At 42.8% G+C, this 12,238-nt stretch overlaps 1 protein-coding gene across 3 annotated transcripts in view; it reads right to left on the minus strand.

Annotated features, from left to right (window-relative positions):
* LOC146597464 (protocadherin-15-like) overlaps nt 1-12,238 on the minus strand; it is a 593,579-nt gene that overhangs the window by 158,597 nt on the left and 422,744 nt on the right. For all 3 annotated transcript variants that reach the window (XM_085302026.1, XM_085302025.1, XM_085302024.1), the window contains exons 10-11: nt 4,436-4,596; nt 866-1,021 (exon numbers count right to left, since the gene is read on the minus strand). In XM_085302026.1, coding sequence (XP_085158152.1) covers nt 866-1,021; nt 4,436-4,596 — 317 coding nt within the window. The remainder of the gene's footprint in view (nt 1-865; nt 1,022-4,435; nt 4,597-12,238) is intronic.

A 12,238-nucleotide genomic window follows, 5' to 3' on the forward strand; every position in this document is an offset into this window, starting at 1 on the left:
TGAAAAAAAAAAAAAAAAAAAAAGGATCCATCTGCGCATCCTCCTCTCAGTTGCGGTCTTGACGCTTCCACTTCTGCACCTAAGTTCTCATTTTCACTTCTTATTACTAAAACTCAAACAACTTAAACATACTAGCTAGAAACACAGATCATTTCTACTGGTTATTAGTAGATTATTAAATTCTCAGCAGAATCAAAAAAAATAACTATCAAGAAAAGGGATGCTATACCACCTCAAGAGAGAAAGAAATTTTTTCCATCAGATACTATCAAGTCCAATCCACAGCTTCTCCAGCCTCAGGACTTGCTCCTGCCGAGCTGAGTTCGCCCCTCCAACCATTCTATCCCACAAAGAGAGAGAACAAAAGATGTTGCCACAGTTTAACATTGTTAACAAAAAACCTTTTAGCTATTTGCTCTGAATTTCTTTTCATAAATGCATTTCTTTTACTTTCAGTTTTGTTGCTACAACTGCCTAATGCAGGAAAACATCCTGTAAACTAACACAAATCAATGCTTTGCTTGCTGRGACACAGCTTCAGGGTCTAGTTTCTTCCATGATAATGACAATTACTTGCTAGGACACAGCTTCAGGGTCTAGTTTCTTCCGTGATAATGACAAGCATCCTGAAGAAAAGTGTGTTTGTCTTCATATTTGTTAAGAAAAAGAATGATTTACGTGCTAAAACTGTAAGGTGTGTTGACCACGCTGTGCATCTCCAGGGCAGCACCAATGGAAGGGTGCTTGAAAGGAATGAATTTGCTGGGATTTAAAATAAAAAGCAAACCAAAAATAAAAAGCATTTGGCAATGAATCTATGCTACAGAAACAGAGAAAGAGGAATTAAAACTCAGGCGCTTCTCACCTCGTTTACTGCCGCGTAGTACTGCTGCTGCTGGAACCGAGGCGAGTTATCGTTCCTGTCTCTCACCACGATCCGCACTTCGTGGTTGATGATGGTGCCAACTTTTTTGTTCACGCACTGCACTTGTACCACAATGGACTGGATGGACATTGGCGGCTGCAAGCRAAAACACATTTATTCGTATTATTCGTAGTTAAAATTTTAGTCACGTGCTTTAACCTTTGTTTTGTGAATTTTTGGATTGAAAGGTCAAGGCGGAGACGAACTCAATAAGCTACSGTTTACATTCACCAAGTCATTCAGAAACAGCTTGGTCACCTTCCAGGGTAGGTCAAGTCTAGTCCTGTAGACCATGACAGCATCATTCAGGTACAAATATATCCCACATATGATAAACAAGTATGGAAGATACAAATTTTTACCATATCCAATACGCACAATGTAATCTCTCACTAGCACAGACTCATTTCTTCTGTATAAAAAACCCTAGAGAATAAGGACATTTGTATAAGGTCCTAGAGAACCTAAAAGACCTAAATATTAACAGAAAGACAGCTAGACAGATTGGTGAGGGTTTAGTGGCTCCAAAACACTCGCAAATGGACTTCACTAAAGGGCAAGACTGAAGCTGCAGGTCTGTAAATTAACTGCCTTATGTCCTTGATGACATTTAAACAGCGTGTAATTTTGCTAATAAGCTGGAAGAAATAATTACTGTGGTTGCGTTACAAGGCTAAACTTACATCTCTGACAAGAACCAGTACCGGACCTCACGCAGAGAGGCCAACAGGTTTGTTTTTGGTTTTTATTTATTTATTTATTTTTTATTTTCTCTGCAATTAAGTACAGCACAAGCTTTTAACYAAAAGCCCCCGCTCTTCCGCTGTACGAGCCGCAGCTGACTGATGCTGGTCTACTTCTATCAGTAGAACTTCTAACATATGTAGCAACATATCAAATAATTTCTTTAAGTTAAGGTTACAATGTTATAATCTTTGTTTACGTTTCAAGCCGGCATTCTTTGCAAGCAACTTTCAGCAGTTTGGTACCTACAGTTCTGATTTATCTCTACTCATCCTTCCCACCTTCCGCAGTTTTGGAGGAGAACGTTGGAATTTTGTCTCATCTGGTTTTACTTGGAAAAACATACTGCCATTCTTGGGGGCGGGGGGGAGGAGGGAGGAATATCAATGGAATCAAAAGAGATTTTCATCCAGAAATGTAACAAAAAAGAGCAAGATTAGGGTAGCTGGATCAGGGGAGTTGATAGGAAAGCACATTAGAGAGAAGACTCACGCAGTATTCTGAGAAGGACTATACAGACATTTTATGTGATCATATTTATACCATTTGCAAATCAGAGTCTCCAATTCATAATCAGCTTCATAATCAAAAATTGGRTTTTAAATTTCAAGTTGAAAGAAACCCCCAAGCCCGAATTCTATTGGTGCTAGTAAGCTTCACACAGCTTTAGCCTGAAGCATGAGAAAAACGATTTATTTTCTTGCTTAAAAAAAAAAAAAAAGGCAAACAAACAAAAAAAATCCTCAATGATTTTGAGCATGAAGCGTTTGCACAGGTCTGGCTCTGGAGGCTAGAAGCAGCCTTTAGGTAAGACTGTATTAATAAAGGCTGTATTAATAAATGTGACACAAGCTTCACATTTTCACTTGGTCTGCAGGTCAAGTTTCGCCAGGATGTTTTCATCTTCTTTGGATGCCAACTAATTGCAACCACGCGCAGCATTTGCCCATATATMAAATCAGCAGAATATAGGTGCAGCTGGGCTCACACTCAACTTTCTCAACTACTTTGAATCTCTATTTTGCTCTTCATATTCCAGTAAATTTTTTWAAAAAAAGGAAGAAAAATAGGCAATTCTACCCAGCTCTGTAGTCACAGAGATAAAAAATGTATTTAATACATCTGCGGCAAACATTAATCTTTTTTCCAGTCCTACAATTCGTAGTAAAAACAAGATGATAATCCCTTCATCACCAGTGTAAACACATCGATAATATTACCTATAAGTAATAAAGAAAATGCATACCATCCGCTCATTTCCTTGTGACTTGAGTCTACTTCTTGCAAAGAACACTTACACAGCAATACACACTCATAATTAAGTGAAGTATTTGGGAGTTTAATTAGTTACTAATTTGGGAAATCAAATCACCTGACAAGGTTGCTTCAGTAAAGTACCTAGGTTGCTTCAAGCAAAAACGGACGATCCTGAACAGAGAGCGGTGTTGCTGAAAGGGGCTTTGAAAAAGAATTAACTCCGATCTAAGAGGGATTTCTTGTTTTCTAAAGACAAGTGGATGCACAGACGTGGGGAGCGAGGGTGATGGAAAATTTGCTGTGCACTGCTTAGGGTGGTCCTGAAACCTCACCTCCTCTTGTAGCCTCTTCCTTTTCGCTCCAAGTTAAAATAAATAAATAAAATAAATCAAACCAAAAAGCCACCACGGGGCTGCGCCAGCACCTGCCTGTCTTCTCCRTGGTGGCTGGGCACCTAGCCCTTGGGGCAAGGCCCCCTCTTTGCTGCGGCACCAAGGTCTCCCTTGCAACCACGTCCATCCTGCTCTGGTTTGTGCTGCATAGCTTTGCTCTACAGATGAAAACACTTTGCAAATACAAACTAAATTAAGAACAGCTGAATTCAATTAGCTGATTTTCTGTACTGAAAAATGGAAATGGGGATACATTTGCATGTTGCTGCTGCTATTAATGAATACATCTCAAAACACAGAGAAGACAAACTCATCCATAAAGAGCAGCTAGGAAGCTTCCCCACACCCCAAGGAGGACTCCTGGCCCTAATGTCACTCTTCTCCATGTTGCTTACGGGTGATTTTGAGTCAACTTTCTTTTCAGAGTCAGTTGTACCAGAGCAACTGTGCAATGTTGTGAGAAATTCCCTCCTGAAGGAAATTAGCACAGATGAGAAGACTCATATTTGTTTTCTATTTCTTAACCTTTTAACAAAAAAACTTGACAATACTTCTCATGAGCCTACCACACAAATGTTAAGTTGCTTTATAAAAGTAATTAAAAAAACCTGGAATACCACATTATCATTTGACCAGTTTTATAGGCTAATTTAAAGTGTAGATTTTTTTTTTTGTTTTAATCTCTTATGTCTCATAAACCAATACATAAAGCCAGAGCAAGCTCTCCGGTACACTGTAGCAAGTGTCACAGGACACGAGCTAAGCAGCACTTCTCCTTTGAGATAAAGGCAGAAAAACATAATACAGAAGCACTGAATTCAATAAACAAGTCAAGTTTGGTTCAATATATTTTTCTGCCAGTCCACACATCTATCTGTTTGGTCTTTATCGTTGTGTTTATCCACATATAATTGTTGTGTGCAACTGCACATTAGCAAGTTACTGCATGCTCCCAGTAAGCCCAAACACAGGATTAAATTAACTCCGCCAGCATTCATCTAGGGACAGAAGATAGATGCAGCTATTACATTCCAGCAGTCCCCGTGCTCACGATCGCTCTGTGAGTGCCMATAAGTTCAGAAAAGAAGCCTATGGATGGGGAAACCCCCAAACTCACATCTCTGTCCAGAATTCGGCCAGTGCTATTTAGGTATAGCCTCTGGCTGATGGGATCCAGGATCACCCAGTAGTCTACGTTGTCCTTCAAAGAGAGTTCRATGGTGGGGTCAGGGCCTCCTGCCGTCCCTTTAATCAGCATATTGTCAACCAGGATCGTGCCTGCAAAACGATAAATGTAAAACAGAGATGTTCATATGGCTGTGTGCGTTTTTATGCAATTTGATAAGAAGCTTAACACTTGAAACACCATTTTCAAACTAGGGTTTCCAGTGTTTTGTTGGAGTTATTTTTAAGAAGGCTGAACAAGGCTGAACCTTTGATGCCAAAGCTATTTCCAACAGTATGAGAGGAAGTACTTACAATACACTATGCTTTCAAAACTGAAGCTCATACGTATAAAAATATCTATTTATATTGTGAGTAACCCTATCATACTTCCAAGAAAGGCAAGTGCTGAAAGAACAACCAAAACTGAAATAAATATTCCAGATAAAGAGYGACTCATCAAGGTGAGGAGAAAAAAAGAACAGTCAGAGAGGTTTCTCCAAAAAGAAATGGGGCATGTACGGTATTAATAAACACTATATATATGTATTTATATATGTGTGTGTATATATATATATATATCAATCAAATAATCATGACAGAGTGCATTAACTTAAAAACTTGAGGGGGATGAGGCATTTTGTGCATTTCTAGCAAACCACTGCTACTTAACTAACCTCACTGGTTTGAATTCTGCACCAGATCGGACTTCCCTCCACTGCAGCCTAGAACAGCTCTCTGCTTGTTTTAAAAAAGCACTTCTGTTTGGTTTATTTTGATACAGCAGCTCCTTTGTGCTTAAAAGCAGCCCTGGTTTTCTTCAGATATTCATGAGGCACTGCTCTCCCAGCAAGAGACAGCAGTTTGCAGAGAAGCCTTTTAATAGCTGTTCATACAGTGTTATTTCTGTATTTCATACTGTACTTCATATACAGTCTGACAGTGGGGCTTTTGGGTTTTCTTTCTCCTTTCCACATTAGATATCAGATCATTCGGATGCCTCCATCCTACCTCTGCCCTTAGCCTAAAACACCAGAAGGTCACCTAGTAAATGCACCTGAACACGCGCAAGAGTTGGAAGCCACCGCACGGACCTTTTGTGCACTAACTCGCCATACCTTCGCGTGCAAAGGTAAACATATTCCTCAATGTTTGCAGCGCGCTAATACAACACCCCAGATGATTTGCTTTTAGAATTGATGCTGTACAAAGTAGAAAAACGCCCTAGCTGAAATGAAGTCTTTACCCTTGTTACGGGAGGTTACATACCGTCTCGTACAAGCGTACTGGAAGGTCAAGTGTTAGTACCTGAATTTTAGCAACAYATTGCTAATTTGATTAAGTATCTCATTATGACTAAAGAAAAAAAAATGTAAAATTAAAAACCTGTTTCACACTGTCAGGGGGAAACTTGCTTGTTTCTAATCGAAGTCCACAGCTGAAGTGCACTTGCTTGGAAACATCTGACTTGCACCACTGAGGCTCATCTTCCCACTCCCAACTCCAGCAGTTGATCCAACAACTCCTAGCTACTCCCCAGCACCAATGCAACCTCTGGAGAAGTTCCCCCTTCTCCACCGATTTTATTGGTTATCTAGACCTACAAGGCAAGTGCCTCAAGCAAGGCAAACGTAAACCCTTCCACAGCYCTCAAGAACTGCAAAAACATCTTGTGCAAGGCAGCATAGTTCCCGTATGCTTGCACCGAGGGCCAAGGGTTTCCGCACAGAATGCTGAAAGCCACAGGGAGGAGGGTGGGGAACGTCCTTCCCTGCAGACACATGCTTCACGTATCTGATTGCAGCTTCCCAGAAACCAAATACGCACAGGACATGCCGTGCTTTCAACAGACCTTCAGACAGACACCTGGGATATAATTAGTGATATTTTTCCCAGCTATTTTCGCTGGCAGAGAAAGGGAGAGAAAGAAGCCTTACCCTCACCGAGGTCTTCACATCAATTCAAGCAGAATATAAGTAGAGCTATTTTTAGAAGAGTCTTTCATCTCGTATGAAGCCAAAATCTGGCCACTCATGCACCTCCGCTAAAGCCTAATGATGACTGAGATGCCAGATAAAAAGATCTTAAATTCTCAAAGGATTAGCATAGACYAGACAGGCTGGAAGGGCAGCCTTAAGGAAAGAAAGTCAAGATGGGTGTTAAATAAAAACCAATTAAAAAAATAGGGACTAAGGGAACATATATATTTATGAAAGAGAAAGAGCAGTAWTTCTAGGTGAAATACTTTTCTGAATGTAATAGTGTACATCTACTCATTTATTTTATCTCAGCTTGTTGGGAATTATTCAACAGGTAGCTACAAAACAAGAAAACAAAAACAGCAGTGCTGTTGTAAATATTATAGCGCTGGTTTCACATTACACTATTCCTTTGAGAGGAAACCAAAAGCTGAAAATCTTCATTAGACTGAAATATGGAAATGTTTTTATGTATGAGTCGGAGTAAGCGTTCTCTCTATGTGAAGGGCATTACAAGGGGCTCAATCAGCTGTAAAAGCCAAGAAAGATGGAATTTGCAGTCCATGCTCTGCTTAAGACAGCAGACCACTAGTGCTCAACAAGGAGTCACTTATTAAATGATTTAGACGTATTTTTGGATTATTTTAGTTCAATGTTTCAGCACAACACTTTCTAAGGAGTCAGTGAGTTATGATTGCTCTGGGAATTATCTTGGTGTCGGTATATGAATCAGAAAATGGGACGTAGTAAAACGAAAGCTGCAGCCCATCTATTTTTAGCAGTGAAAAGGCCTTGGCATCAATTTCCCAAATTCAGAAATTGTGAGGGAAAAAAAAAACAAAAAAAAAAACCAAAACAGGCTTGTATACACTCGACAGGACTAAAAATAGAGACATTTGCAGCTCTGGCAGAGCATCATATTCCTTCTACTTGAGGCAAGCAGAGGGAGGAAGCATGAAGCCAGGAGCAGGTCGCTCTTCTCGCTCTTCCCAGGCTCAGGGCTGCAGAGTCCAAGCTTCATGTCTCTGCCCTCCAAGGGCACGTGCATGCCCAAAAAGGGGTTGTAACTTCTGAGACATCTGAAAAGGTACCTGAGAATTCACAAACTGCAGAAATATCAAGAGAAGGGTATCCAAAGCCAAGGCCGAGTTGCAACCAAGCCCCATCCTGAGCGGGGTTTCACAGCCTTTGCTCCGGATGCACTCTCAAAAGCCGCAGTAGCGTATAGCAAAGGGGTGGGTGGGGGAGTCTTTCCCGCATTTTTATTTTTCCCCCAAATTTCTACCATCTAAACATACTTATCCTCGCACCTAGGACAGTCTAAAACTTGTCAGTCTCTGCCAACAGGTGAACTACGCTCCTGTACACCTTTCCTACTTGCACCTTCTGCTGGCCACGTTAGAGCGCGCAAAACAGGCGAGAGGAGATCGGAGACATGCAGGAAGGTCTCCAGGTGCCACCTCCTCCTCTTCAGGCCCTTAAAACCCCTGCTGCCAAAGCCACCCGTGGCGGCTTTGTCACATCTGGCACGCGACGAGTGGCTTCTTCTCCTGTCAGTCCTGAGCAATGGTTTTCTCTTAGACAGAGCAAGTATGTGTTGAAGAGGAAAAAAAAAAAAAAAAAAAAAAAAAAAAAAACAAAAAAAAGAAAAAAAACCCAACCCACAAACCTGTACTGCTTTTTCACAAGTCCTGCTGCTTATAAATCTATTTGAAAATGAGGATTACTTTCTTACAGAAAGGAGTTAGATGGATCAGTTGAAATGTTAGTTCCTTGCTTTGCTATTCTGTAGAGTTTTCATGGCTAAACCTGGACCACATACTGATTCGTCCAAATTTGAAGGTATATATGTCTGCACTATAGGATGGATTAAATAGCAATAAATCGGAAGGCAACGGAGAAGGAAAATCTTACTGCTGCAGTAAATTCTGACCGTGATCCTGATTCACGCCCAAAGAGGGTAATTTGATAAAGCCAGCCCCGAGATTACGCCCTGCGGCCTCACGCCACCCGTGCGGATCCCGGAGAGGGCTCCAAGTTTGCTTCCAGGTGGTCTCCCTGCCGACCTCCCTTCTCGTTCTCAGTGCGACCACAGCCTCCGAGCTATTGCCCAGCGTAGCTAAAAAGCAGCCCACTCCTTTGGGCATGCTAAATCAAGGAGTTGCACAAATTCAGATTTAAGGCTTCTATTTTTATTCCTCCCCCAGGGCCCTTAATGCCTTCCCAGACTATTAAATCCACTAACCATCCAGCACTCGTCATTCTAGGTGTGCCATTTTACTTCAGCAAATTTTTGCTGTGTTTTTCCCATCTCCTTTTTGGTAAGAGGCCAACGGGTATAMAGTGACAGTGCTGAAAGACATCAGAGCCCAGGAGAGAGCAGAGAGGAAAAAGTTCAGCAGAGAGTTAGGGTCACATAGCAGCCCTGGGGGGAGCAGAGATTAAGGAAATTGGAGAGTAGAGTGGGCTAGAGAGAAAAAGAAGAAGCTGTAGAAGCCATCCTGCACCAGCATAAATTGGCTAAGGGCCGTGGAGCCCGGGCATCTGGCTGGGGACAAAGTCACCAAGCTGCAAGCTCACCCAAAGCCCCAAGATATAGGTACTCTGCACAAAACTGCAGCCTGCAAAATTATGTCAGCAAAGGAGGATCTTATTTATCTGGTAGAAAAAACAAGCATCTAATCTATCCAGCACAGTTACATCCGACAGCCCTCTCTCTCCAGGCTGAGGAACTGAAGTTAGGTAGGTAAAGCATGCCAGAATCCAAGGGAACGCTTATTTTTTTTTATTTTTTGTTTAGCAAACGAGACCAAAACCAGATTACTACAGGTTGACAGGAGATTCTCCGTTATCTATGGAAAGGCTGGCAACTCTTGAAAAAATATATATATATTCCCACGGCAAGGCTCTCATCCGAGATGGCAAGCACCAGCACAAAGAAAATTACCATTAACAAAAATGTTATCTTATAAAATTCTCGCAGATACAACAGAAAAGCTATCATAAAAAAAAAAAAAAACCACCCCCACAGGCTGAAATGTCTGGGAACATTATGAAAAAAAACATCCTTCTTCTTACCAGATAGCCAACAAATAACGCAAATGCACACACTACAGTCAGCAGCGAGATAAAAAGTCTTCGGGCTATTCCCGCAACCACTTTGTTGCTTGTCTCATTTCCCCGAAGGCCCCGGCAGCAGCAGATCTTGAAGGTGATTTAGATCGTAAGACAGAGCACAGGACGACGACAGGGCACGAGGCAGTCGCGTCGGGTCAGGCCGCGCAGGGCTTCGACGGGGAGAGGCCGGAGGAGTTTGCCAGCGACCGCTTCTCGCGATAGCGGAAGCTGCGTTAGCCCCACGCGACTCCCCGAAGTTTCTACCGTATGCAAAAAAAAAAACAAAAAAAAAAAAAAAAAAAAAAAAAAAAAAAAAACAAAACTCATGCATTTTGTCACAGTCCCGAGACGAGGGAAAGCTCTTTATGAAATGACTAAAGGCAACGTAAATAGGGAAAATAATACAACGTAGATGTTCGTGCCCTCCTGGTTGAAAGGAAACTTCTCTTTCTTCAACATCACGCCCCCAGGGGTGGCGGCTAGGCCTCCTGCACCATCGTTCGGCTGCCGAGTCCCTCGAAGGCTTTCATTTCTCCGGCTGGAGAGGGAAAGTCTCCCCGCACCAGAGACTGTGCTGGGAAGGCTGTTTTGCACAGAGGAGTTGGATCTCCGGGGTCACCACCCCACTCCAGTGGACGTAATCRCGGAGAGAGGTCACCAGGCGTCAGAGGGGTTCACCTCTCTGGGTCAAAAACCTCCATTTTAATTTTTGCTCTTTTGGGGGAAAAAAACCACGCACGCTAACAAAGTTTAAGTGTATCCTAGCCAGACCTGAGCCTGCGGGAACATGAATTGTCTGATTACATGCATAGATTATGATGTTAGATACCTGCAAACAAAATGATTTGCATTTAAAACGGGAGCAATGTTCCCAGGGATATCCACGACTTCACATTTAAATATATTATCACAAAACCAATCTCATTTCTATTTCAGACCTGCCTCATTTTGTTTAGTCTCTATTAATAAACATTAATCCAGGACGCACACGCGAGCTCTTCTGCAGCACGACAYGTCTCGGATTGAGAACTGTGTCTGTGCAACGCGGGCACTTCCCTGTGATTAAAGACGACCCGTGCATCTCAGACACGGCAAAGTCACCGATGCACACGACAGTCCTTACTCCGTGCCACTTGTCTGGGAAGTCCCAGCATCTAGCAGTCCAGTCACAGGTCCYACCAGGACAATCTTTCTGGTTGGAAATAGAAGTTTTGGGCATGCCTCGGCCTCTTTTGCTGTACAAACACCAGAAAGACGCTGTTTTCTGATAACCATTGACTAGGGCTGCAAAGATGACCTGCTAACCACTCCTCTTGGGCACCTTCCTTCTCAAAAGCTACGAAGAACAGACACCACCACCTCAAAAGGACACTTTGCAGTTTCCAGGACCCAGTTTCTATCTTATCTAACCCAAATCTGAGATGTTCCGTTCAACTTGGAAATCCCCGAGTAGCTGAGTGCTTCCCTTTAACCTTATGCTCGGCATCCTGGCTTTCTCTTCACGCTTCTTTCCCCCAAATTAATAAATTCCGCCAGATACAGTGAAACTGCGTCTGCCACCCAACTTGTTGAGCGGAAACATGTCAGGTTTTAAACCCAAGCTTGAAACTAGTCACACTCGTTTAGTGCGCAAACGCTGATTGTTCCACAAATGCGACAGAAGTTTGCATGTACGGACTAATGAAAAAAAATTTTTATATAACTTCCAAAAAATATTCCTGMTGAAAACTAAGAGCGGTCCTGAATTAACTTAGCGCAATCTGCAATTACAACATTTTTAGGCAACTGTAGAACATGCCTCATGCCGTTTACATTCGTGGCTCTTTCAGTTTTCTCTCAAGAGATGTGATTGAGAATTTGCTGGTAAGACTATTCTTAAGTTTCTGGAAATATTCTGTAACTGTCAGTTTTGACAAACGCTGCTGAACWACAAACAGGTTTTCATCAGCGACGTGTCTCATTTTTCCTTGCCTTTCCCGGGGRCCTGCTGGGAGCAGAGGACACAGCCCCTGGGGCCCACATGCACCAGGTACGCTTGAAACGCAGAGGAGCGTGAGCTCCCAAAGGCTGCGAGCTCCCCTGCTAGCCGCACTGCTTCGGAGCTGGCACGTACGGCCACAGCCTCCGAGGACCAGCCCCAACGCAGCACTCGGGCCAGAAAGCGCTCCAGGAGCGGGGAGACCTCCGGAGAGAGCTGTGCTCCCTTAGATGCTCCAGCTTCACGGTAGGACGGACTATGGCCAGGGCTCTCTCCATAGAGGTAAGTCTTGCTCAAGGCTTGTGAAGCAAAGGTCCACCAGGTCCTCCTACTCGGCCAATACCTGCCTGCTGGCCATCASCTCCCTCGCATGGTGCACAGGAACCAGAGGGGCTGCCTGTTCTGTTTCACTTACCTTGTCCTGCAATGATGCCATGTTTCTGTTTCCAGTCTATGGAAAACAGAAATATCCCATTTTCATTCCGATTCTAGGAATAAACAATACCTATCTGGAAACAGAGACCTTGCATCCAAGCTTCRACTAGGTGTGCCTCTCAAAACACAAGCCCGTATTTCAAAACTACAAAAYACATTTCCGGGATTGTGCAACTAGGGGGAAACTTGAGCTTTCAAAACAGATAAGCAAGACTGCTAAAAACAGAGGCAGTGGAGAGGTGTGGGG

Source organism: Rhea americana, unplaced genomic scaffold (genome assembly GCF_003343005.1).
Source record: "Rhea americana isolate MKP2758 unplaced genomic scaffold, rheAme1 scaffold_183, whole genome shotgun sequence".
NCBI classification, from domain to species: domain Eukaryota; kingdom Metazoa; phylum Chordata; class Aves; order Rheiformes; family Rheidae; genus Rhea; species Rhea americana.